The following is a 25,332-nucleotide window of genomic DNA, read 5'->3' as shown; positions in this document are numbered from 1 at the left end:
GGGAGTGTGTGTGTGTGAGAGCGGGAGTGTGTGTGTGTGAGAGCGGGAGTGTGTGTGTGTGAGAGCGGGAGTGTGTGTGTGTGAGAGCGGGAGTGTGTGTGTGTGAGAGCGGGAGTGTGTGTGTGTGAGAGCGGGAGTGTGTGTGTGTGAGAGCGGGAGTGTGTGTGTGTGTGTGAGAGCGGGAGTGTGTGTGTGTGTGAGAGCGGGAGTGTGTGTGTGTGAGAGCGGGAGTGTGTGAGAGCGGGAGTGTGTGTGTGTGAGAGTGGGAGTGTGTGTGTGTGAGAGCGGGAGTGTGTGTGTGTGAAGCGGGAGTGTGTGTGTGTGTGAGAGCGGGATTGTGTGTGTGTGAGAGCGGGATTGTGTGTGTGTGAGAGCGGGAGTGTGTGTGTGTGATAGCGGGAGTGTGTTTGTGTGATAGCGGGAGTGTGTTTGTGTGATAGCGGGAGTGTGTTTGTGTGATAGCGGGAGTGTGTGTGTGTGATAGCGGGAGTGTGTTTGTGTGATAGCGGGAGTGTGTTTGTGTGATAGCGGGAGTGTGTGTGTGTGATAGCGGGAGTGTGTTTGTGTGATAGCGGGAGTGTGTTTGTGTGATAGCGGGAGTGTGTGTGTGTGATAGCGGGAGTGTGTTTGTGTGATAGCGGGAGTGTGTGTGTGTGAGAGCGGGAGTGTGTGTGTGTGTGAGAGCGGGAGTTTGTGTGCGTGTGAGCGCGGGAGTGTGTTTGTGTGTGAGCGGGAGTGTGTTTGTGTGTGAGCGCGGGAGTGTGTGCGTGTGAGAGCGGGAGTGTGTGTGTGTGTGTGAGCGCGGGAGTGTGTGCGTGTGAGAGCGGGAGTGTGTGTGTGTGATAGCGGGAGTGTGTGTGTGTGATAGCGGGAGTGTGTGTGTGTGTGAGAGCGGGAGTTTGTGTGCGTGTGAGCGCAGGAGTGTGTGTGTGTGAGAGTGGGAGTGTGTTTGTGTGTGAGCGCGGGAGTGTGTGCGTGTGAGAGCGGGAGTGTGTGTGTGTGTGTGAGAGCGGGAGTGTGTGTGTGTGAGAGCGGGAGTGTGTGTGTGTGAGAGCGGGAGTGTGTGTGTGTGAGAGCGGGAGTGTGTGTGTGTGAGAGCGGGAGTGTGTGTGTGTGAGAGCGGGAGTGTGTGTGTGTGAGAGCGGGAGTGTGTGTGTGTGAGAGCGGGAGTGTGTGTGTGTGAGAGCGGGAGTGTGTGTGTGTGAGAGCGGGAGTGTGTGTGTGTGAGAGCGGGAGTGTGTGTGTGTGAGAGCGGGAGTGTGTGTGTGTGAGAGCGGGAGTGTGTGTGTGTGAGAGCGGGAGTGTGTGTGTGTGAGAGCGGGAGTGTGTGTGTGTGAGAGCGGGAGTGTGTGCGTGTGAGAGCGGGAGAGTGTGCGTGTGAGAGCGGGAGTGTGTGCGTGAGAGAGCGGGAGTGTGTGCGTGTGAGAGCGGGAGTGTGTGCGTGTGAGAGCGGGAGTGTGTGCGTGTGAGAGCGGGAGTGTGTGCGTGTGAGAGCGGGAGTGTGTGCGTGTGAGAGCGGGAGTGTGTGCGTGTGAGAGCGGGAGTGTGTGCGTGTGAGAGCGGGAGTGTGTGCGTGTGAGAGCGGGAGTGTGTGCGTGTGAGAGCGGGAGTGTGTGCGTGTGAGAGCGGGAGTGTGTGCGTGTGAGAGCGGGAGTGTGTGTGTGTGAGAGCGGGAGTGTGTGTGTGTGTGAGAGCGGGAGTGTGTGCGTGTGTGAGAGCGGTGTGTGTGTGCGTGAGAGAGCGGGAGTGTGTGTGTGTGAGAGCGGGAGTGTGTGTGTGTGTGTGTGTGTGTGTGAGAGAGCGGGTGTGTGTGTGTGTGTGAGAGAGCGGGTGTGTGTGTGTGTGAGCGGGAGTGTGTGTGAGCGGGAGTGTGTGTGTGTGAGCGGGAGTGTGTGTGTGTGAGCGGGAGTGTGTGTGAGCGGGAGTGTGTGTGAGAGCAGGGGAGTTTGTGTGTGTGTGTGAGCGGGAGTGTGTGTGTGTGTGTGTGTGTGTGTGTGAGAGAGCGGGAGTGTGTGTGTGTGAGAGCGGGAGTGTGTGTGTGTGAGAGCGGGAGTGTGTGTGTGTGAGAGCGGGAGTGTGTGTGTGTGAGAGCGGGAGTGTGTGTGTGTGAGAGCGGGAGTGTGTGTGTGTGAGCGCGGGAGTGTGTGCGTGTGAGAGCGGGAGTGTGTGTGTGTGATAGCGGGAGTGTGTGTGTGTGTGAGAGCGGGAGTGTGTGCGTGTGAGAGCGGGAGTGTGTGTGTGTGATAGCGGGAGTGTGTGTGTGTGTGAGAGCGGGAGTTTGTGTGCGTGTGAGCGCAGGAGTGTGTGTGTGTGAGAGTGGGAGTGTGTTTGTGTGTGAGCGCGGGAGTGTGTGCGTGTGAGAGCGGGAGTGTGTGTGTGTGTGTGAGAGCGGGAGTGTGTGTGTGTGAGAGCGGGAGTGTGTGTGTGTGAGAGCGGGAGTGTGTGTGTGTATGAGCGGGAGTGTGTGTGTGTGAGAGCGGGAGTGTGTGTGTGAGAGCGGGAGTGTGTGTGTGTGAGAGCGGGAGTGTGTGTGTGTGAGAGCGGGAGTGTGTGTGTGTGAGAGCGGGAGTGTGTGTGTGAGAGCGGGAGTGTGTGTGTGTGTGAGCGGGAGTGTGTGTGTGTGTGTGAGAGCGGGAGTGTGTGTGTGTGAGAGCGGGAGTGTGTGTGTGTGAGAGCGGGAGTGTGTGTGTGTGAGAGCGGGAGTGTGTGCGTGTGAGAGCGGGAGTGTGTGCGTGAGAGAGCGGGAGTGTGTGCGTGAGAGAGCGGGAGTGTGTGTGTGTGAGAGCGGGAGTGTGTGTGTGTGAGAGCGGGAGTGTGTGTGTGTGAGAGCGGGAGTGTGTGTGTGTGAGAGCGGGAGTGTGTGTGTGTGAGAGCGGGAGTGTGTGTGTGTGAGAGCGGGAGTGTGTGTGTGTGAGAGCGGGAGTGTGTGTGTGTGAGAGCGGGAGTGTGTGTGTGTGTGAGAGCGGGAGTGTGTGCGTGTGTGAGAGCGGTGTGTGTGTGCGTGAGAGAGCGGGAGTGTGTGTGTGTGAGAGCGGGAGTGTGTGTGTGTGTGTGTGTGTGTGTGAGAGAGCGGGTGTGTGTGTGTGTGAGCGGGAGTGTGTGTGAGCGGGAGTGTGTGTGTGTGAGCGGGAGTGTGTGTGTGTGAGCGGGAGTGTGTGTGTGTGAGCGGGAGTGTGTGTGTGTGAGCGGGAGTGTGTGTGTGTGAGCGGGAGTGTGTGTGTGTGAGCGGGAGTGTGTGTGTGTGAGCGGGAGTGTGTGTGAGCGGGAGTGTGTGTGAGAGCAGGGGAGTTTGTGTGTGTGTGTGAGCGGGAGTGTGTGTGTGTGTGTGTGTGTGTGTGAGAGAGCGGGTGTGTGTGTGTGTGTGAGAGAGCGGGTGTGTGTGTGTGTGTGAGAGAGCGGGTGTGTGTGTGTGTGTGAGAGAGCGGGTGTGTGTGTGTGTGTGAGAGAGCGGGTGTGTGTGTGTGTGTGAGAGAGCGGGTGTGTGTGTGTGTGTGAGAGAGCGGGTGTGTGTGTGTGTGTGAGAGAGCGGGTGTGTGTGTGTGTGTGAGAGAGCGGGTGTGTGTGTGTGTGTGAGAGAGCGGGTGTGTGTGTGTGTGTGAGAGAGCGGGTGTGTGTGTGTGTGTGAGAGAGCGGGTGTGTGTGTGTGTGTGAGAGCGGGTGTGTGTGTGTGTGTGAGAGCGGGAGTGTGTGTGTGTGGGTGTGAGCGGGAGTGTGTGTGTGTGTGCGGGAGTGTGTGTGTGTGGGTGAGAGCGGGAGTGTGTGTGTGTGGGTGTGAGCGGGAGTGTGTGTGTGTGAGAGCGGGAGTGTGTGTGTGAGAGCGGGAGTGTGTGTGTGTGTGTGAGCGGGAGTGTGTGTGTGTGTGTGCGGGAGTGTGTGTGTGTGGGTGTGAGCGGGAGTGTGTGTGTGTGAGAGCGGGAGTGTGTGTGTGTGTATGAGCGGGAGTGTGTGTGTGTGAGAGCGGGAGTGTGTGCGTGTGAGAGCGGGAGTGTGTGCGTGTGAGAGCGGGAGTGTGTGCGTGTGAGCGCGAGAGTGTGTGCGTGTGAGAGCGGGAGTGTGTGTGTGAGAGCGGGAGTGTGTGTGTGTGTGTGAGAGCGGGAGTGTGTGCGTGTGAGCGCGGGAGTGTGTGCGTGTGAGCGCGGGAGTGTGTGCGTGTGAGCGCGAGAGTGTGTGCGTGTGAGCGCGGGAGTGTGTGCGTGTGAGCGCGGGAGTGCGTGCGTGTGAGCGGGAGTGTGTGTGAGCGGGAGTGTGTGAGAGAGCGGGGGAGTTGTGTGTGTGTGTGAGCGGGAGCGGGAGTGTGTGTGTGTGTGTGTGTGTGTGTGAGAGAGCGGGTGTGTGTGTGTGTGTGTGTGTGCGGGAGTGTGTGTGTGTGGGTGTGAGCGGGAGTGTGTGTGTGTGAGAGCGGGAGTGTGTGTGTGTGGGTGTGAGCGGGAGTGTGTATGTGTGAGAGCGGGAGTGTGTGTGTGTCTGTGAGCGGGAGTGTGTGTGTGAGAGCGGGAGTGTGTGTGTGTGTGTGTGAGTGCGGGAGTGTGTGTGTGTGTGTGTGAGAGCGGGAGTGTGTGTGTGTGCGGGAGTGTGTGTGTGTGTGTGAGCGGGAGTGTGTGTGTGTGTGTGTGAGAGCGGGTGTGTGTGTGTGTGTGTGTGTGTGTGAGCGAGAGTGTGTGTGTGTGGGTGTGAGCGGGAGTGTGTGTTTGTGAGCGGGTGTGTGTGTGAGCGGGAGTGTGTGTGTGTGTGTGTGTGTGTGAGCGGGTGTGTGTGTGTGTGTGTGTGTGTGTGTGTGTGTGTGCCGGAGTGTGTGTGTGTGTGTGTGTGAGCGGGTGTGTGTGTGTGAGCGGGAGTGTGTGTGTGTGTGCGCGTGTGTGTGTGTGAGCCGGAGTGTCTGTGTGCGTGTGCGTGTGAGCGCGGGAATGTGTGTGTGTGTGAGAGCGGGAGTGTGTGTGCGTGTGAGCGCGGGAGTGTGTGTGTGTGAGAGCGGGAGTGTGTGTGTGTGAGAGCGGGAGTGTGTGTGTGTGAGAGCGGGAGTGTGTGTGTGTGAGAGCGGGAGTGTGTGTGAGAGCGGGAGTGTGTGTGTGTGTGTGTGTGAGCGTGTGTGTGTGAGAGCGGGAGTGTGTGTGTGTGTGAGAGCGGGAGTGTGTGTGTGTGAGAGCGGGAGTGTGTTTGTGTGTGAGCGCGGGAGTGTGTGCGTGTGAGAGCGGGAGTGTGTGTGTGTGTGAGAGCGGGAGTGTGTGTGTGTGAGAGCGGGAGTGTGTGCGTGTGAGAGCGGTGTGTGTGTGCGTGAGAGAGCGGGAGTGTGTGTGTGTGAGAGTGCGGGAGTGTGTGTGTGTGAGAGTGCGGGAGTGTGTGTGTGTGTGAGAGCGGGAGTGTGTGTGTGTGTGAGAGCGGGAGTTTGTGTGCGTGTGAGCGCGGGAGTGTGTGCGTGTGAGAGCGGGAGTGTGTTTGTGTGTGAGCGCGGGAGTGTGTTTGTGTGTGAGCGCGGGAGTGTGTGCGTGTGAGAGCGGGAGTGTGTGCGTGTGAGAGCGGGAGTGTGTGTGTGTGAGAGCGGGAGTGTGTGTGTGTGAGAGCGGGAGTGTGTGTGTGTGAGAGCGGGAGTGTGTGTGTGTGAGAGCGGGAGTGTGTGTGTGTGAGAGCGGGAGTGTGTGTGTGTGAGAGCGGGAGTGTGTGTGTGTGAGAGCGGGAGTGTGTGTGTGTGAGAGCGGGAGTGTGTGTGTGTGAGAGCGGGAGTGTGTGTGTGTGAGAGCGGGAGTGTGTGTGTGAGAGAGCGGGAGTGTGTGTGTGAGAGAGCGGGAGTGTGTGTGTGAGAGAGCGGGAGTGTGTGTGTGAGAGAGCGGGAGTGTGTGTGTGAGAGAGCGGGAGTGTGTGTGTGAGAGAGCGGGAGTGTGTGTGTGTGAGAGCGGGAGTGTGTGTGTGTGAGAGCGGGAGTGTGTGTGTGTGAGAGTGGGAGTGTGTGTGTGTGAGAGCGGTGTGTGTGTGCGTGAGAGAGCGGGAGTGTGTGCGTGTGAGAGCGGGAGTGTGTGTGTGTGTGAGAGCGGGAGTGTGTGTGTGTGTGAGAGCGGGAGTGTGTGCGTGTGAGAGCGGTGTGTGTGTGCGTGAGAGAGCGGGAGTGTGTGTGTGTGAGAGCGGGAGTGTGTGTGTGTGTGAGAGCGGTGTGTGTGTGCGTGTGAGAGCGGTGTGTGTGTGCGTGAGAGAGCGGGAGTGTGTGTGTGTGAGAGCGGGAGTGTGTGTGTGTGTGAGAGCGGGAGTGTGTGTGTGTGAGAGCGGGAGTGTGTGTGTGTGAGAGCGGGAGTGTGTGTGTGTGAGAGCGGGAGTGTGTGTGTGTGAGAGCGGGAGTGTGTGTGTGTGAGAGCGGGAGTGTGTGTGTGTGAGAGCGGGAGTGTGTTTGTGTGAGAGCGGGAGTGTGTGTGTGTGTGAGAGCGGGAGCGTGTGTGTGTGAGAGCGGGAGTGTGTGTGTGTGTGAGAGCGGGAGTGTGTGTGTGTGTGAGAGCGGGAGTGTGTGCGTGTGTGTGAGCGGGAGTGTGTGTGTGTGAGAGCGGGAGTGTGTGTGTGTGTGAGAGCGGGAGTGTGTGTGTGTGTGTGAGCGGGAGTGTGTGTGTGTGTGAGAGCGGGAGTGTGTGTGTGTGTGAGAGCGGGAGTGTGTGTGTGTGTGTGTGAGCGGGAGTGTGTGTGTGTGAGCGGGAGTGTGTGCGTGTGAGCGCGGGAGTGTGTGCGTGTGAGAGAGCGGGAGTGTGTGCGTGTGAGAGCGGGAGTGTGTGTGTGTGTGAGAGCGGGAGTGTGTGTGTGTGTGAGAGCAGGAGTGTGTGTGTGTGTGAGAGCGGGAGTGTTTGTGTGTGAGAGCGGGAGTGTGTGTGTGTGTGTGAGCGGGAGTGTGTGCGTGTGAGCGCGGGAGTGTGTGTGTGTGAGCGGGAGTGTGTGTGAGCGGAGTGTGTGTGAGAGCGGGGGAGTTTGTGTGTGTGTGTGAGCGGGAGTGTGTGTGTGTGTGTGTGTGTGTGTGTGAGAGAGCGGGTGTGTGTGTGTGAGAGAGCGGGTGTGTGTGTGTGTGTGAGAGCGGGAGTGTGTGTGTGTGTGAGAGAGCGGGTGTGTGTGTGTGTGTGAGAGAGCGGGTGTGTGTGTGTGTGTGAGAGAGCGGGTGTGTGTGTGTGTGAGAGAGCGGGTGTGTGTGTGTGTGTGTGAGAGAGCGGGGGTGTGTGTGTGTGTGAGAGCGGGAGTGTGTGTGTGAGAGCGGGAGTGTGTGCGTGTGAGAGCGGGAGTGTGTGCGTGTGAGAGCGGGAGTGTGTGCGTGTGAGAGCGGGAGTGTGTGTGTGAGAGAGCGGGAGTGTGTGTGTGTGAGAGCGGGAGTGTGTGTGTGTGTGCGAGCGGGAGTGTGTGCGTGAGAGAGCGGGAGTGTGTGTGTGTGAGAGCGGGAGTGTGTGTGTGTGTGAGCGTGAGTGTGTGTGTGTGTGAGCGGGAGTGTGTGTGTGTGTGAGCGGGAGTGTGTGTGTGTGAGCGCGGGAGTGTGTGTGTGTGAGCGCGGGAGTGTGTGTGTGTGAGCGCGGGAGTGTGTGTGTGTGAGCGCGGGAGTGTGTGTGTGTGATAGCGGGAGTGTGTTTGTGTGATAGCGGGAGTGTGTGTGTGTGATAGCGGGAGTGTGTGTGTGTGATAGCGGGAGTGTGTTTGTGTGATAGCGGGAGTGTGTGTGTGTGATAGCGGGAGTGTGTGTGTGAGAGAGCGGGAGTGTGTGTGTGTGTGAGAGCGGGACTTTGTGTGCGTGTGAGAGCGGGAGTGTGTTTGTGTGTGAGCGGGAGTGTGTGCGTGTGAGAGCAGTGTGTGTGTGCGTGAGAGAGCGGGAGTGTGTGCGTGTGAGAGCGGGAGTGTGTGCGTGTGAGAGCGGGAGTGTGTGTGTGTGAGAGCGGGAGTGTGTGTGTGTGTGTGAGCGGGAGTGTGTGTGTGTGAGAGCGGGAGTGTGTGTGTGTGAGAGCGGGAGTGTGTGTGTGTGAGAGCGGGAGTGTGTGTGTGTGAGAGCGGGAGTGTGTGTGTGTGAGAGCGGGAGTGTGTGTGTGTGAGAGCGGGAGTGTGTGTGTGTGAGAGCGGGAGTGTGTGTGTGTGAGAGCGGGAGTGTGTGTGTGTGTGAGAGCGGGAGTGTGTGTGTGAGAGCGGGAGTGTGTGTGTGTGTGAGAGCGGGAGTGTGTGTGTGAGAGCGGGAGTGTGTGTGTGTGAGAGCGGGAGTGTGTGTGTGAGAGCGGGAGTGTGTGTGTGTGAGAGCGGGAGTGTGTGTGTGTGTGTGTGAGAGCGGGAGTGTGTGCGTGTGAGCGCGGGAGTGTGTGTGTGTGAGAGCGGGAGTGTGTGCGTGTGAGAGCGGGAGTGTGTGTGTGTGTGAGAGCGGGAGTGTGTGTGTGTGAGAGCGGGAGTGTTTGTGTGTGAGAGCGGGAGTGTGTGTGTGTGTGTGAGCGGGAGTGTGTGCGTGTGAGCGCGGGAGTGTGTGCGTGTGAGCGCGGGAGTGTGTGTGTGTGAGCGGGAGTGTGTGTGAGCGGAGTGTGTGTGAGAGCGGGGGAGTTTGTGTGTGTGTGTGTGTGTGTGTGTGTGTGTGAGAGAGCGGGTGTGTGTGTGTGAGAGAGCGGGTGTGTGTGTGTGTGTGAGAGCGGGAGTGTGTGTGTGTGTGTGAGAGAGCGGGTGTGTGTGTGTGAGAGAGCGGGTGTGTGTGTGTGTGTGAGAGCGGGAGTGTGTGTGTGTGTGTGAGAGAGCGGGAGTGTGTGTGTGTGAGAGCGGGAGTGTGTGCGTGAGAGCGGGAGTGTGTGTGTGTGTGAGAGCGGGAGTGTGTGTGTGTGTGAGAGCGGGAGTGTGTGCGTGAGAGCGGGAGTGTGTGTGTGTGTGAGAGCGGGAGTGTGTGTGTGTGTGAGAGCGGGAGTGTGTGTGTGTGAGAGCGGGAGTGTGTGCGTGAGAGCGGGAGTGTGTGTGTGTGTGAGAGCGGGAGTGTGTGTGTGTGTGAGAGCGGGAGTGTGTGCGTGAGAGCGGGAGTGTGTGTGTGTGTGAGAGCGGGAGTGTGTGTGTGTGAGAGCGGGAGTGTGTGTGTGTGAGAGCGGGAGTGTGTGTGTGTGAGAGAGCGGGAGTGTGTTTGTGTGAGAGCGGGAGTGTGTGTGTGTGTGAGAGCGGGAGTGTGTGTGTGTGAGAGCGGGAATGTGTGTGTGTGAGAGCGGGAGTGTGTGTGTGTGAGAGCGGGAGTGTGTGTGTGTGAGAGCGGGAGTGTGTGTGTGAGAGCGGGAGTGTGTGTGTGAGAGCGGGAGTGTGTGTGTGTGAGAGCGGGAATGTGTGTGTGTGAGAGCGGGAGTGTGTGTGTGTGAGAGCGGGAGTGTGTGTGTGTGAGAGCGGGAGTGTGTGTGTGTGAGAGCGGGAGTGTGTGTGTGTGAGAGCGGGAGTGTGTGTGTGAGAGCGGGAGTGTGTGTGTGTGAGAGAGCGGGAGTGTGTGCGTGAGAGCGGGAGTGTGTGCGTGAGAGCGGGAGTGTGTGTGTGTGAGAGCGGGAGTGTGTGTGTGTGAGAGCGGGAGTGTGTGTGTGAGAGCGGGAGTGTGTGTGTGTGTGAGAGCGGGAGTGTGTGTGTGAGAGAGCGGGAGTGTGTGTGTGAGAGAGCGGGAGTGTGTGTGTGAGAGAGCGGGAGTGTGTGTGTGTGAGAGCGGGAGTGTGTGTGTGTGAGAGCGGGAGTGTGTGTGTGTGAGAGAGCGGGAGTGTGTGCGTGAGAGCGGGAGTGTGTGTGTGTGTGAGAGCGGGAGTGTGTGTGTGTGAGAGCGGGAGTGTGTGTGTGTGTGAGAGCGGGAGTGTGTGTGTGTGAGAGCGGGAGTGTGTGTGTGTGTGAGAGCGGGAGTGTGTGTGTGTGTGAGAGCGGGAGTGTGTGTGTGTGAGAGCGGGAGTGTGTGTGTGTGTGAGAGCGGGAGTGTGTGTGTGTGTGAGAGCGGGAGTGTGTGTGTGTGTGAGAGCGGGAGTGTGTGTGTGTGTGAGAGCGGGAGTGTGTGTGTGTGTGAGAGCGGGAGTGTGTGTGTGTGTGAGAGCGGGAGTGTGTGTGTGTGTGAGAGCGGGAGTGTGTGTGTGTGTGAGAGCGGGAGTGTGTGTGTGTGAGAGCGGGAGTGTGTGTGTGTGTGAGAGCGGGAGTGTGTGTGTGTGAGAGCGGGAGTGTGTGTGTGTGTGAGAGCGGGAGTGTGTGTGTGTGAGAGCGGGAGTGTGTGTGTGTGTGAGAGCGGGAGTGTGTGTGTGTGAGAGCGGGAGTGTGTGTGTGTGAGAGCGGGAGTGTGTGTGTGTGAGAGCGGGAGTGTGTGTGTGTGAGAGAGCGGGAGTGTGTGTGTGTGTGAGAGCGGGAGTGTGTGTGTGAGAGAGCGGGAGTGTGTGTGTGTGAGAGCGGGAGTGTGTGTGTGTGAGAGCGGGAGTGTGTGTGTGTGAGAGAGCGGGAGTGTGTGTGTGTGAGAGAGCGGGAGTGTGTGTGTGTGAGAGCGGGAGTGTGTGTGTGTGAGAGCGGGAGTGTGTGTGTGTGAGAGCGGGAGTGTGTGTGTGTGAGAGCGGGAGTGTGTGTGTGTGAGAGCGGGAGTGTGTGTGTGTGAGAGCGGGAGTGTGTGTGTGTGAGAGCGGGAGTGTGTGTGTGTGAGAGCGGGAGTGTGTGTGTGTGAGAGCGGGAGTGTGTGTGTGTGTGAGAGCGGGAGTGTGTGCGTGTGTGAGAGCGGTGTGTGTGTGCGTGAGAGAGCGGGAGTGTGTGTGTGTGAGAGCGGGAGTGTGTGTGTGTGTGTGTGTGTGAGAGAGCGGGTGTGTGTGTGTGTGTGAGAGAGCGGGTGTGTGTGTGTGTGAGCGGGAGTGTGTGTGAGCGGGAGTGTGTGTGTGTGAGCGGGAGTGTGTGTGAGAGCAGGGGAGTTTGTGTGTGTGTGTGAGCGGGAGTGTGTGTGTGTGTGTGTGTGTGTGTGAGAGAGCGGGTGTGTGTGTGTGAGAGAGCGGGTGTGTGTGTGTGAGAGAGCGGGTGTGTGTGTGTGTGTGAGAGAGCGGGTGTGTGTGTGTGTGTGAGAGAGCGGGTGTGTGTGTGTGTGTGAGAGAGCGGGTGTGTGTGTGTGTGTGAGAGAGCGGGTGTGTGTGTGTGTGTGAGAGAGCGGGTGTGTGTGTGTGTGTGAGAGAGCGGGTGTGTGTGTGTGTGTGAGAGAGCGGGTGTGTGTGTGTGTGTGAGAGAGCGGGTGTGTGTGTGTGTGAGAGCGGGAGTGTGTGTGTGAGAGCGGGAGTGTGTGTGTGTGTGTGAGCGGGAGTGTGTGTGTGTGTGTGCGGGAGTGTGTGTGTGTGGGTGTGAGCGGGAGTGTGTGTGTGTGAGAGCGGGAGTGTGTGTGTATGAGCGGGAGTGTGTGTGTGTGAGAGCGGGAGTGTGTGCGTGTGAGAGCGGGAGTGTGTGCGTGTGAGAGCGGGAGTGTGTGTGTGAGAGCGGGAGTGTGTGTGTGTGTGTGTGAGAGCGGGAGTGTGTGCGTGTGAGCGCGGGAGTGTGTGCGTGTGAGCGCGGGAGTGTGTGCGTGTGAGCGCGGGAGTGTGTGCGTGTGAGCGCGGGAGTGTGTGCGTGTGAGCGCGGGAGTGCGTGCGTGTGAGCGGGAGTGTGTGTGAGCGGGAGTGTGTGAGAGAGCGGGGGAGTTGTGTGTGTGTGTGAGCGGGAGCGGGAGTGTGTGTGTGTGTGTGTGTGTGTGTGAGAGAGCGGGTGTGTGTGTGTGTGTGTGTGTGCGGGAGTGTGTGTGTGTGGGTGTGAGCGGGAGTGTGTGTGTGTGAGAGCGGGAGTGTGTGTGTGTGGGTGTGAGCGGGAGTGTGTATGTGTGAGAGCGGGAGTGTGTGTGTGTCTGTGAGCGGGAGTGTGTGTGTGAGAGCGGGAGTGTGTGTGTGTGTGTGTGTGTGTGTGAGAGAGCGGGTGTGTGTGTGTGTGTGTGAGAGCGGGAGTGTGTGTGTGTGTGTGTGAGAGCGGGAGTGTGTGTGTGTGCGGGAGTGTGTGTGTGTGTGTGAGCGGGAGTGTGTGTGTGTGTGTGTGAGAGCGGGTGTGTGTGTGTGTGTGTGTGTGTGTGAGCGAGAGTGTGTGTGTGTGGGTGTGAGCGGGAGTGTGTGTTTGTGAGCGGGTGTGTGTGTGAGCGGGAGTGTGTGTGTGTGTGTGTGTGTGAGCGGGTGTGTGTGTGTGTGTGTGTGTGTGTGTGCCGGAGTGTGTGTGTGTGTGTGTGTGAGCGGGTGTGTGTGTGTGAGCGGGAGTGTGTGTGTGTGTGCGCGTGTGTGTGTGTGAGCCGGAGTGTCTGTGTGCGTGTGCGTGTGAGCGCGGGAATGTGTGTGTGTGTGAGAGCGGGAGTGTGTGTGCGTGTGAGCGCGGGAGTGTGTGTGTGTGAGAGCGGGAGTGTGTGTGTGTGAGAGCGGGAGTGTGTGTGTGTGAGAGCGGGAGTGTGTGTGTGTGAGAGCGGGAGTGTGTTTGTGTGTGAGAGCGGGAGTGTGTGTGAGAGCGGGAGTGTGTGTGTGTGTGTGTGTGAGCGTGTGTGTGTGAGAGCGGGAGTGTGTGTGTGTGTGAGAGCGGGAGTGTGTGTGTGTGAGAGCGGGAGTGTGTTTGTGTGTGAGCGCGGGAGTGTGTGCGTGTGAGAGCGGGAGTGTGTGTGTGTGAGAGCGGGAGTGTGTGCGTGTGAGAGCGGTGTGTGTGTGCGTGAGAGAGCGGGAGTGTGTGTGTGTGAGAGTGCGGGAGTGTGTGTGTGTGAGAGTGCGGGAGTGTGTGTGTGTGTGAGAGCGGGAGTGTGTGTGTGTGTGAGAGCGGGAGTTTGTGTGCGTGTGAGCGCGGGAGTGTGTGCGTGTGAGAGCGGGAGTGTGTTTGTGTGTGAGCGCGGGAGTGTGTTTGTGTGTGAGCGCGGGAGTGTGTGCGTGTGAGAGCGGGAGTGTGTGCGTGTGAGAGCGGGAGTGTGTGTGTGTGAGAGCGGGAGTGTGTGTGTGTGAGAGCGGGAGTGTGTGTGTGTGAGAGCGGGAGTGTGTGTGTGTGAGAGCGGGAGTGTGTGTGTGTGAGAGCGGGAGTGTGTGTGTGTGAGAGCGGGAGTGTGTGTGTGTGAGAGCGGGAGTGTGTGTGTGTGAGAGCGGGAGTGTGTGTGTGTGAGAGCGGGAGTGTGTGTGTGTGAGAGCGGGAGTGTGTGTGTGTGAGAGCGGGAGTGTGTGTGTGAGAGAGCGGGAGTGTGTGTGTGAGAGAGCGGGAGTGTGTGTGTGAGAGAGCGGGAGTGTGTGTGTGAGAGAGCGGGAGTGTGTGTGTGAGAGAGCGGGAGTGTGTGTGTGAGAGAGCGGGAGTGTGTGTGTGAGAGAGCGGGAGTGTGTGTGTGAGAGAGCGGGAGTGTGTGTGTGAGAGAGCGGGAGTGTGTGTGTGAGAGAGCGGGAGTGTGTGTGTGAGAGAGCGGGAGTGTGTGTGTGAGAGAGCGGGAGTGTGTGTGTGAGAGAGCGGGAGTGTGTGTGTGTGAGAGCGGGAGTGTGTGTGTGTGAGAGTGGGAGTGTGTGTGTGTGAGAGCGGTGTGTGTGTGCGTGAGAGAGCGGGAGTGTGTGTGTGTGAGAGCGGGAGTGTGTGTGTGTGTGAGAGCGGGAGTGTGTGCGTGTGAGAGCGGTGTGTGTGTGCGTGAGAGAGCGGGAGTGTGTGTGTGTGAGAGCGGGAGTGTGTGTGTGTGTGAGAGCGGGAGTGTGTGCGTGTGAGAGCGGTGTGTGTGTGCGTGAGAGAGCGGGAGTGTGTGTGTGTGAGAGCGGGAGTGTGTGTGTGTGTGAGAGCGGGAGTGTGTGTGTGTGAGAGCGGGAGTGTGTGTGTGTGAGAGCGGGAGTGTGTGTGTGTGAGAGCGGGAGTGTGTGTGTGTGAGAGCGGGAGTGTGTTTGTGTGAGAGCGGGAGTGTGTGTGTGTGTGAGAGCGGGAGCGTGTGTGTGTGAGAGCGGGAGTGTGTGTGTGTGTGAGAGCGGGAGTGTGTGTGTGTGTGAGAGCGGGAGTGTGTGCGTGTGTGTGAGCGGGAGTGTGTGTGTGTGAGAGCGGGAGTGTGTGTGTGTGTGAGAGCGGGAGTGTGTGTGTGTGTGTGAGCGGGAGTGTGTGTGTGTGTGAGAGCGGGAGTGTGTGTGTGTGTGAGAGCGGGAGTGTGTGCGTGTGAGAGCGGGAGTGTGTGTGTGTGTGTGTGAGCGGGAGTGTGTGTGTGTGAGCGGGAGTGTGTGCGTGTGAGCGCGGGAGTGTGTGCGTGTGAGAGAGCGGGAGTGTGTGCGTGTGAGAGCGGGAGTGTGTGTGTGTGTGAGAGCGGGAGTGTGTGTGTGTGTGAGAGCAGGAGTGTGTGTGTGTGTGAGAGCGGGAGTGTTTGTGTGTGAGAGCGGGAGTGTGTGTGTGTGTGTGAGCGGGAGTGTGTGCGTGTGAGCGCGGGAGTGTGTGCGTGTGAGCGCGGGAGTGTGTGTGTGTGAGCGGGAGTGTGTGTGAGCGGAGTGTGTGTGAGAGCGGGGGAGTTTGTGTGTGTGTGTGAGCGGGAGTGTGTGTGTGTGTGTGTGTGTGTGTGTGAGAGAGCGGGTGTGTGTGTGTGAGAGAGCGGGTGTGTGTGTGTGTGTGAGAGCGGGAGTGTGTGTGTGTGTGAGAGAGCGGGTGTGTGTGTGTGTGTGAGAGAGCGGGTGTGTGTGTGTGTGTGAGAGAGCGGGTGTGTGTGTGTGTGAGAGAGCGGGTGTGTGTGTGTGTGAGAGAGCGGGGGTGTGTGTGTGTGTGAGAGCGGGAGTGTGTGCGTGTGAGAGCGGGAGTGTGTGCGTGTGAGAGCGGGAGTGTGTGCGTGTGAGAGCGGGAGTGTGTGCGTGTGAGAGCGGGAGTGTGTGTGTGAGAGAGCGGGAGTGTGTGTGTGTGAGAGCGGGAGTGTGTGTGTGTGTGAGAGCGGGAGTGTGTGCGTGAGAGAGCGGGAGTGTGTGTGTGAGAGCGGGAGTGTGTGTGTGAGAGCGGGAGTGTGTGTGTGAGAGCGGGAGTGTGTGTGTGAGAGAGCGGGAGTGTGTGTGTGTGAGAGCGGGAGTGTGTGTGTGTGTGTGAGCGGGAGTGTGTGTGTGTGAGAGCGGGAGTGTGTGTGTGTGAGAGCGGGAGTGTGTGTGTGTGAGAGCGGGAGTGTGTGTGTGTGAGAGCGGGAGTGTGTGTGTGTGAGAGCGGGAGTGTGTGTGTGTGAGAGCGGGAGTGTGTGTGTGTGAGAGCGGGAGTGTGTGTGTGTGTGAGAGCGGGAGTGTGTGTGTGTGTGAGAGCGGGAGTGTGTGTGTGTGTGAGAGCGGGAGTGTGTGTGTGAGAGCGGGAGTGTGTGTGTGTGTGAGAGCGGGAGTGTGTGTGTGAGAGCGGGAGTGTGTGTGTGTGAGAGCGGGAGTGTGTGTGTGAGAGCGGGAGTGTGTGTGTGTGTGAGAGCGGGAGTGTGTGTGTGTGAGAGCGGGAGTGTGTGTGTGTGAGAGCGGGAGTGTGTGTGTGTGTGAGAGCGGGAGTGTGTGTGTGAGAGCGGGAGTGTGTGTGTGTGAGCGGGAGTGTGTGTGTGTGTGAGAGCGGGAGTGTGTGTGTGTGAGAGCGGGAGTGTGTGTGTGTGTGTGTGAGAGCGGGAGTGTGTGCGTGTGAGCGCGGGAGTGTGTGTGTGTGTGAGAGCGGGAGTGTGTGCGTGTGAGAGCGGGAGTGTGTGTGTGTGTGAGAGCGGGAGTGTGTGTGTGTGAGAGCGGGAGTGTTTGTGTGTGAGAGCGGGAGTGTGTGTGTGTGTGTGAGCGGGAGTGTGTGCGTGTGAGCGCGGGAGTGTGTGCGTGTGAGCGCGGGAGTGTGTGTGTGTGAGCGGGAGTGTGTGTGAGCGGAGTGTGTGTGAGAGCGGGGGAGTTTGTGTGTGTGTGTGTGTGTGTGTGTGTGTGAGAGAGCGGGTGTGTGTGTGTGAGAGAGCGGGTGTGTGTGTGTGTGTGAGAGCGGGAGTGTGTGTGTGTGTGTGAGAGAGCGGGTGTGTGTGTGTGAGAGAGCGGGTGTGTGTGTGTGTGTGAGAGCGGGAGTGTGTGTGTGTGTGTGAGAGAGCGGGAGTGTGTGTGTGTGAGAGCGGGAGTGTGTGCGTGAGAGCGGGAGTGTGTGTGTGTGTGAGAGCGGGAGTGTGTGTGTGTGTGAGAGCGGGAGTGTGTGTGTGTGAGAGCGGGAGTGTGTGTGTGTGTGAGAGCGGGAGTGTGTGTGTGTGAGAGCGGGAGTGTGTGCGTGAGAGCGGGAGTGTGTGTGTGTGTGAGAGCGGGAGTGTGTGTGTGTGTGAGAGCGGGAGTGTGTGCGTGAGAGCGGGAGTGTGTGTGTGTGTGAGAGCGGGAGTGTGTGTGTGTGAGAGCGGGAGTGTGTGTGTGTGAGAGCGGGAGTGTGTGTGTGTGAGAGCGGGAGTGTGTGTGTGTGTGAGAGCGGGAGTGTGTGTGTGTGTGAGAGCGGGAGTGTGTGTGTGTGTGAGAGCGGGAGTGTGTGTGTGTGAGAGCGGGAATGTGTGTGTGTGAGAGCGGGAGTGTGTGTGTGTGAGAGCGGGAGTGTGTGTGTGTGAGAGCGGGAGTGTGTGTGTGAGAGCGGGAGTGTGTGTGTGAGAGCGGGAATGTGTGTGTGTGAGAGCGGGAATGTGTGTGTGTGAGAGCGGGAGTGTGTGTGTGTGAGAGCGGGAGTGTGTGTGTGTGAGAGCGGGAGTGTGTGTGTGTGAGAGCGGGAGTGTGTGTGTGTGTGAGAGCGGGAGTGTGTGTGTGTGTGAGAGCGGGAGTGTGTGTGTGTGAGAGCGGGAGTGTGTGTGTGAGAGCGGGAGTGTGTGTGTGTGAGAGAGCGGGAGTGTGTGCGTGAGAGCGGGAGTGTGTGTGTGTGAGAGCGGGAGTGTGTGTGTGTGAGAGCGGGAGTGTGTGTGTGAGAGCGGGAGTGTGTGTGTGTGTGAGAGCGGGAGTGTGTGTGTGAGAGAGCGGGAGTGTGTGTGTGTGAGAGAGCGGGAGTGTGTGTGTGAGAGAGCGGGAGTGTGTGTGTGTGAGAGCGGGAGTGTGTGCGTGAGAGCGGGAGTGTGTGTGTGTGTGAGAGCGGGAGTGTGTGTGTGTGAGAGCGGGAGTGTGTGTGTGTGAGAGCGGGAGTGTGTGTGTGTGAGAGCGGGAGTGTGTGTGTGTGTGAGAGCGGGAGTGTGTGTGTGTGTGAGAGCGGGAGTGTGTGTGTGTGTGTGAGAGCGGGAGTGTGTGTGTGTGAGAGCGGGAGTGTGTGTGTGTGTGAGAGCGGGAGTGTGTGTGTGTGTGAGAGCGGGAGTGTGTGTGTGTGTGAGAGCGGGAGTGTGTGTGTGTGTGAGAGCGGGAGTGTGTGTGTGTGTGAGAGCGGGAGTGTGTGTGTGTGTGAGAGCGGGAGTGTGTGTGTGTGAGAGCGGGAGTGTGTGTGTGTGTGAGAGCGGGAGTGTGTGTGTGTGTGAGAGCGGGAGTGTGTGTGTGTGTGAGAGCGGGAGTGTGTGTGTGTGTGAGAGCGGGAGTGTGTGTGTGTGAGAGCGGGAGTGTGTGTGTGTGTGAGAGCGGGAGTGTGTGTGTGTGAGAGCGGGAGTGTGTGTGTGTGAGAGCGGGAGTGTGTGTGTGTGAGAGAGCGGGAGTGTGTGTGTGTGTGAGAGCGGGAGTGTGTGTGTGTGAGAGCGGGAGTGTGTGTGTGTGAGAGCGGGAGTGTGTGTGTGTGAGAGCGGGAGTGTGTGTGTGTGAGAGCGGGAGTGTGTGTGTGTGAGAGAGCGGGAGTGTGTGTGTGTGAGAGCGGGAGTGTGTGTGTGTGAGAGCGGGAGTGTGTGTGTGTGAGAGCGGGAGTGTGTGTGTGTGAGAGCGGGAGTGTGTGTGTGTGAGAGCGGGAGTGTGTGTGTGTGAGAGCGGGAGTGTGTGTGTGTGAGAGCGGGAGTGTGTGTGTGTGAGAGCGGGAGTGTGTGTGTGTGAGAGCGGGAGTGTGTGTGTGTGAGAGCGGGAGTGTGTGTGTGTGAGAGCGGGAGTGTGTGTGTGTGAGAGCGGGAGTGTGTGTGTGTGAGAGCGGGAGTGTGTGTGTGTGAGAGCGGGAGTGTGTGTGTGTGAGAGCGGGAGTGTGTGTGTGTGAGAGCGGGAGTGTGTGTGTGTGAGAGCGGGAGTGTGTGTGTGTGAGAGCGGGAGTGTGTGTGTGTGAGAGCGGGAGTGTGTGTGTGTGAGAGCGGGAGTGTGTGTGTGTGAGAGCGGGAGTGTGTGTGTGTGAGAGCGGGAGTGTGTGTGTGTGAGAGCGGGAGTGTGTGTGTGTGAGAGCGGGAGTGTGTGTGTGTGAGAGCGGGAGTGTGTGTGTGTGAGAGCGGGAGTGTGTGTGTGTGAGAGCGGGAGTGTGTGTGTGTGAGAGCGGGAGTGTGTGTGTGTGAGAGCGGGAGTGTGTGTGTGTGAGAGCGGGAGTGTGTGTGTGTGAGAGCGGGAGTGTGTGTGTGTGAGAGCGGGAGTGTGTGTGTGTGAGAGCGGGAGTGTGTGTGTGTGAGAGCGGGAGTGTGTGTGTGTGAGAGCGGGAGTGTGTGTGTGTGAGAGCGGGAGTGTGTGTGTGTGAGAGCGGGAGTGTGTGTGTGTGAGAGCGGGAGTGTGTGTGTGTGAGAGCGGGAGTGTGTGTGTGTGAGAGCGGGAGTGTGTGTGTGTGAGAGCGGGAGTGTGTGTGTGTGAGAGCGGGAGTGTGTGTGTGTGAGAGCGGGAGTGTGTGTGTGTGTGAGAGCGGGAGTGTGTGTGTGTGTGAGAGCGGGAGTGTGTGTGTGAGAGAGCGGGAGTGTGTGTGTGAAAGCGGGAGTGTGTGTGTGGGTGTGATCATGAGTGTGTGTGTGTGTGAGAGCGGGAGTGTGTGTGTGTGAGAGCGGGAGTGTGTGTGTGAGAGCGGGAGTGTGTGTGTGTGAGAGCGGGAGTGTGTTTGTGTGTGAGCGCGGGAGTGTGTGTGTGTGTGAGAGCGGGAGTTTGTGTGCGTGTGAGCGCGGGAGTGTGTGCGTGTGAGAGCGGGAGTGTGTGTGTGTGAGAGCGGGAGTGTGTGTGTGTGAGAGCGGGAGTGTGTGTGTGTGAGAGCGGGAGTGTGTGTGTGTGTGTGAGCGGGAGTGTGTGTGTGTGTGAGCGGGAGTGTGTGTGTGTGTGAGAGCGGGAGTGTGTGTGTGTGTGAGCGGGAGTGTGTGTGTGTGTGAGAGCGGGAGTGTGTGTGTGTGTGAGCGGGAGTGTGTGTGTGTGTGAGCGGGAGTGTGTGTGTGTGAGAGCGGGAGTGTGTGTGTGTGAGAGCGGGAGTGTGTGCGTGTGTGAGCGGGAGTGTGTGCGTGTGTGAGAGCGGGAGTGTGTGTGTGTGAGAGCGGGAGTGTGTGTGTGTGTGTGAGCGGGAGTGTGTGTGTGTGTGAGAGCGGGAGTGTGTGTGTGTGTGAGAGCGGGAGTGTGTGTGTGTGTGAGAGCGGGAGTGTGTGTGTGTGAGAGCGGGAGTGTGTGTGTGTGTGTGAGCGGGAGTGTGTGTGTGTGTGAGAGCGGGAGTGTGTGTGTGTGTGAGAGCGGGAGTGTGTGCGTGTGTGAGAGCGGGAGTGTGTGCGTGTGTGAGCGGGAGTGTGTGCGTGTGTGAGAGCGGGAGTGTGTGCGTGTGTGAGAGCGGGAGTGTGTGCGTGTGTGAGAGCGGGAGTGTGTGTGTGTGTGAGCGGGAGTGTGTGTGTGTGTGAGAGCGGGAGTGTGTGTGTGTGTGTGAGCGGGAGTGTGTGTGTGTGTGAGAGCGGGAGTGTGTGTGTGTGTGTGAGCGGGAGTGTGTGTGTGTGAGCGGGTGTGTGTGTGTGTGTGAGCGGGAGTGTGTGTGTGTGTGTGTGTGTGAGAGCGGGAGTGTGTGTGTGTGTGTGTGTGAGCGGGAGTGTGTGTGTGTGTGAGCGGGTGTGTGTGTGTGTGTGAGCGCGGGAGTGTGTGCGTGTGAGCGCGGGAGTGTGTGCGTGTGAGAGCGGGAGTGTGTTTGTGTGTGAGCGCGGGAGTGTGTGCGTGTGAGAGCGGGAGTGTGTGAGTGTGAGAGCGGGAGTGTGTGTGTGTGAGAGCGGGAGTGTGCGCGCGGTAGTGTGTGCGTGTGTGTGTGTGAGCGAGAGTGTGTGTGTGTGTGTGAGCGGGAGTGTGTGTGTGTGTGTGTGAGCGGGAGTGTGTGTGTGTGTGTGTGTGTGAGCGGGTGTGTGTGTGTGTGTGTGTGTGAGCCGGAGTGTGTGTGTGTGTGTGTGAGCGGGTGTGTGTGTGTGAGCGGGAGTGTGTGTGTGCGTGTGAGAGCGGGTGTGTGTGTGTGTGTCTGTGTTAGCGAGAGTGTGTGTGTGTGTGTGAGCGGGAGTGTGTGTGTGTGTGTGTGAGAGCCGGAGTGTGTGTGTGTGTGTGTGATCGCGGGAGTGTGTGCGTGTGAGCGCGGGAGTGTGTGCGTGTGAGCGCGGGAGTGTGTGCGTGTGAGAGCGGGAGTGTGTGCGTGTGAGAGCGGGAGTGTGTGCGTGTGAGAGCGGGAGTGTGTGCGTGTGAGAGCGGGAGTGTGTGCGTGTGAGAGCGGGAGTGTGTGCGTGTGAGAGCGGGAGTGTGTGAGTGTGAGAGCGGGAGTGTGTGCGTGTGAGAGCGGGAGTGTGTGCGTGTGAGAGCGGGAGTGTGTGCGTGTGAGAGCGGGAGTGTGTGCGTGTGAGAGCGGGAGTGTGTGAGTGTGAGAGCGGGAGTGTGTGTGTGTGAGAGCGGGAGTGTGCGTGTGAGCGCGGTAGTGTGTGCGTGTGAGTGCGGGAGTGTGTGCGTGTGTGTGAGCGGGAGTGTGTGCGTGTGTGTGAGCGGGAGTGTGTGCGTGTATGAGAGCGGGAGTGTGTGTGTGTGTGTGTGAGCGGGAGTGTGTGTGTGTGAGCGGGAGTGTGTGTGTGTGTGTGAGTGAGTGGTGGTGTGTGTGTGTGTGTGTGAGTGGTGGTGTGTGTGTGTGTGTGTGAGTGGTGGTGTGTGTGTGTGTGTGTGAGAGCAGGAGTGTGTGTGTGTGTGTGTGAGCCGTAGTGTGTGTGTGTGGGTGTGAGAGCGGGAGTGTGTGTGTGTGTGTGTGAGTGGTAGTGTGTGTGTGTGTGTGTGAGTGGTGGTGTGTGTGTGTGTGTGTGAGTGGTGGTGTGTGTGTGTGTGTGTGAGTGGTGGTGTGTGTGTGTGTGTGTGTGAGTGGTGGTGTGTGTGTGTGTGTGTGAGTGGTGGTGTGTGTGTGTGTGTGTGAGAGCAGGAGTGTGTGTGTGTGTGTGTGAGCCGTAGTGTGTGTGTGTGGGTGTGAGAGCGGGAGTGTGTGTGTGTGTGTGTGAGTGGTAGTGTGTGTGTGTGTGTGTGAGAGCGGGAGTGTGTGTGTGTGTGTGTGTGAGCGGGAGTGTGTGTGTGTGTGTGTGTGAGCGGGAGTGTGTGTGTGTGTGTGTGTGAGAGCGGGTGTGTGTGTGTGTGTGTGTGTGTGTGAGCGAGAGTGTGTGTGTGTGTGTGAGCGGGAGTGTGTGTGTGTGTGTGTGTGAGCGGGAGTGTGTGTGTGTGTGTGTGTGTGTGAGCGGGTGTGTGTGTGTGTGTGTGTGTGTGTGAGCCGGAGTGTGTGTGTGTGAGCGGGTGTGTGTGTGTGAGCGGGAGTGTGTGTGTGCGTGTGAGAGCGGGTGTGTGTGTGTGTGTGTGTGAGAGCCGGAGTGTGTGTGTGTGTGTGTGTGAGCGGGAGTGTGTGTGTGCGTGTGTGTGTGTGTGAGCCGGAGTGTGTGTGTGCGTGTGTGTGTGAGCGGGTGTGTGTGTGTGAGTGGGAGTGTGTGTGTGCGTGTGTGTGTGTGTGAGCGGGAGTGTGTGTGTGCGTGTGTGTGTGTGTGTGAGCGGGAGTGTGTGTGTGCGTGTGTGTGTGTGTGAGCGGGAGTGTGTGTGTGCGTGTGTGTGTGTGTGAGCGGGAGTGTGTGTGTGCGTGTGTGTGTGTGTGAGCGGGAGTGTGTGTGTGCGTGTGTGTGTGTGTGAGCGGGAGTGTGTGTGTGCGTGTGTGTGTGTGTGAGCGGGAGTGTGTGTGTGCGTGTGTGTGTGTGTGAGCCGGAGTGTGTGTGTGCGTGTGTGTATGAGCCGGAGTGTGTGCGTGTGTGTGTGTGTGTGTGAGCGGGTGTGTGTGTGTGTGTGAGCGGGAGTGTGTGTGTGCGTGTGTGTGTGTTTGAGCGGGAGTGTGTGTGTGCGTGTGTGTGTGTGTGAGCCGGAGTGTGTGTGTGCGTGTGTGTGTGAGCGGGTGTGTGTGTGTGAGCGGGAGTGTGTGTGAGCGTGTGTGTGTGTGTGAGCGGGAGTGTGTGTGTGCGTGTGTGTGTGTGTGAGCGGGAGTGTGTGTGTGCGTGTGTGTGTGTGTGAGCCGGAGTGTGTGTGTGCGTGTGTGTGTGTGTGAGCGGGAGTGTGTGTGTGCGTGTGTGTGTGTGTGTGCGTGTGTGTGTGTGTGTGAGCGGGAGTGTGTGTGTGCGTGTGTGTGTGTGTGAGCCGGAGTGTGTGTGTGCGTGTGTGTGTGAGCCGGAGTGTGTGCGTGTGTGTGTGTGTGAGCGGGAGTGTGTGTGTGTGTGTGTGTGTGTGTGTGTGTGTGAGCCGGAGTGTGTGTGTGCGTGTGTGTGAGCGGGAGTGTGTGTGTGCGTGTGTGTGTGTGTGAGCCGGAGTGTGTGTGTGCGTGTGTGTGTGAGCCGGAGTGTGTGTGTGCGTGTGTGTGTGTGTGAGCGGGAGTGTGTGTGTGTGTGTGTGAGCCGGAGTGTGTGTGTGCGTGTGTGTGAGAGCCGGAGTGTGTGTGTGCGTGTGTGTGTGTGTGAGCCGGAGTGTGTGTGTGAGCCGGAGTGTGTGTGTGTGCGTGTGTGTGTGTGTGCGTGTGTGTGTGAGCCGGAGTGTGTGTGTGCGTGTGTGTGTGAGCCGGAGTGTGTGTGTGTGTGTGTGTGTGTGAGCCGGAGTGTGTGTGTGTGTGTGTGTGTGAGCCGGAGTGTGTGTGTGTGTGTGTGTGTGTGAGCCGGAGTGTGTGTGTGCGTGTGTGTGTGTGTGAGCGGGAGTGTGTGTGTGTGTGAGCGGGAGTGTGTGTGTGTGTGAGCGGGAGTGTGTGTGTGTGTGAGCGGGAGTGTGTGTGTGTGTGAGCGGGAGTGTGTGTGTGTGTGAGCGGGAGTGTGTGTGTGTGTGTGTGTGTGTGTGAGCCGGAGTGTGTGTGTGTGTGTGTGTGTGTGAGAGCCGGAGTGTGTGTGTGTGTGAGAGCCGGAGTGTGTGTGTGTGTGTGTGAGCCGAAGTGTGTGTGTGTGAGCCGAAGTGTGTGTGTGTGAGCCGAAGTGTGTGTGTGTGTGCCGAAGTGTGTGTGTGTGTGAGAGCCGGAGTGTGTGTGTGTGTGTGTGTGTGTGTGAGAGCCGGAGTGTGTGTGTGTGTGTGTGTGTGAGCCGAAGTGTGTGTGTGTGTGAGAGCTGGAGTGTGTGTGTGTGTGTGTGTGTGTGTGTGAGCCGAAGTGTGTGTGTGTGTGTGTGTGTGTGAGAGCCGGAGTGTGTGTGTGTGTGTGTGTGTGTGTGTGTGAGCCGAAGTGTGTGTGTGTGTGTGTGTGTGAGCCGAAGTGTGTGTGTGTGTGTGTGTGTGAGAGCCGGAGTGTGTGTGTGTGTGTGTGTGTGAGAGCCGGAGTGTGTGTGTGTGTGTGTGTGAGCCGGAGTGTGTGTGTGTGAGACCGGTCGGCCATGTTGTCTGGCGGTGTGACCTCTAACCTGATGCCCTTCCGCTCTCTCCAGGCGAGACGTCGCCAGGGTTACGGGGCTCGGAGGGCCGCCCGCCCCCCTGCTCGATGGACGCTCGCTCTCTGTCCGAGGTGAGTGCAGCCCCTGACCCCTGACCCCTCCTGCCGCGGGCGATCGGCCATGCTACGGGCACGCAGGCGCGAGCCAAGTCGCGTTGGAGGTGATTGAGGGCCAGGGGTCAGGGCGGGGTGAAGGGTCATAACGGGGTCAGCACGGAGTCAGGGTGGGTGAGGGGTCAGAGTGGGGTGAGGGGTCAGAGCGGGGTCAGTGTGGGTGACGGGTCATAGTGAGGTCAGAGCGGGGTCGGAGCGGGTGAGGGGACGAGAGTGGGGTCAGCACGGGGTGAGGGGTCAGAGCGGGGTCAGTGCGGGTGACGGGTCAGAGCGGGGTCGGAGCGGGTGAGGGGACGAGAGTGGGGTCAGCACGGGGTGAGGGGTCAGAGCGGGTAAGGGGTCAGCGGGGTCAGAGTGGGGTGAGGGTTCACGGTGGGTGAAGGATCGGGTCAGAGCGGAGTCAGGGTGGGTGAAGGGTCAGGGTGGGGGTCAGAGCGAGATCAGTGCGGGTCAGGGGTCGGAGCGGGGTCAGCGCGGGGTGAGGGGTCAGAGTGGGTTCAGGGCGGGTGAAGGGTCAGGGTGGGGGTCAGAGCGAGATCAGTGCGGGTCAGGGGTCGGAGCGGGGTCAGCGCGGGGTGAGGGGTCAGAGTGGGTTCAGGGCGGGTGAAGGGTCAGGGTGGGGGTCAGAGCGAGATCAGTGCGGGTCAGGGGTCGGAGCGGGGTCAGCGCGGGGTGAGGGGTCAGAGTGGGTTCAGGGCGGGTGAAGGGTCAGGGTGGGGGTCAGAGCGAGATCAGTGCGGGTCAGGGGTCGGAGCGGGGTCAGCGCGGGGCGAGGGGTCGGAGCGGAGTCAGCATGGGGGCGGGGGTTCAGAGTGGGGCCACGCGGGGTCACGGTAGGACAGGGGACGGTTACTAACCTGGATATATTCCACCGCTCCCCTGGCGCAGAGCATCTCGTCGGAGAACATCAGCCAGAGCTGCAAGATCCACGTGCTGACCCTGATCCTCCATGGGGGGAACATCCTGGACTCTGGGGCCGGCGACCCCGGCTCGAAGGGGGCCGACCTTTCAACCCTGACCTCCGTCTTCGACACGGTGACCCGCGTCCACTTCCCCGAGGCCCTGGGTCACATGGAATCGCGGCTGGTGCCCTGCCCGCCCCTCTGCTGCGAGGCACTGGCCCTCGTCGCCAAGTGAGTTACAACAATAAAACTGCATTTACACAGTGCCGTCAATGTGGTGAAAGCAGTGAAGTCTTGCTCCAGTTATACAGGGTATCGGTGAGGCCACACCTGGAGTACTGCGTGCAGTTTTGGTTTCCATGTTTACGAAAGGATATACTTGCTTTGGAGGCAGTTCAGAGGAGGTTCACTCGGTTGATTCCGGGGATGAGGGGGTTGACTTATGAGGAAAGGTTGAGGAGGTTGGGCCTCTACTCATTGGAATTCAGAAGAAGGAGAGGTGATCTTATGGAAACGTATCAGATTATGAGGGGGCTTGACAAGGTGGATGCAGAGAGGATGTTTCCACTGATGGGGGGAGACTAGAACTAGGGGGCATGGTCTTAGAATAAGGGGCCGCCCATTTAAAACTGAGATGAGGAGGAATTTCTTCTCTCAGAGGGTTGTAAATCTGTGGAATTCGCTGCCTCAGAGAGCTGTG

The 25,332-nt window shown here is 59.3% G+C and overlaps 1 protein-coding gene across 1 annotated transcript in view; it reads left to right on the top strand.

Moving 5' to 3' along the window:
• LOC139245569 (membrane-associated phosphatidylinositol transfer protein 1-like) overlaps positions 1 to 24,863 on the top strand; it is a gene marked incomplete at its 3' end in the record, with an annotated part of 84,495 nt that extends 59,632 nt beyond the window's left edge. Inside the window, exons 9-10 of the mRNA XM_070871183.1 lie at positions 23,612 to 23,688; positions 24,619 to 24,863. Of these exons, the coding sequence (XP_070727284.1) occupies positions 23,612 to 23,688; positions 24,619 to 24,863 (322 nt within the window). The remainder of the gene's footprint in view (positions 1 to 23,611; positions 23,689 to 24,618) is intronic.
• Between the last annotated feature and the right edge of the window lie 469 nt (positions 24,864 to 25,332).

Source organism: Pristiophorus japonicus, unplaced genomic scaffold (assembly GCF_044704955.1).
Source record: "Pristiophorus japonicus isolate sPriJap1 unplaced genomic scaffold, sPriJap1.hap1 HAP1_SCAFFOLD_223, whole genome shotgun sequence".
NCBI lineage: Eukaryota > Metazoa > Chordata > Chondrichthyes > Pristiophoridae > Pristiophorus > Pristiophorus japonicus.
The sequence above is the reverse complement of the archived record's forward strand: the minus strand, read 5'-3'. Positions and strand labels throughout refer to the sequence as shown.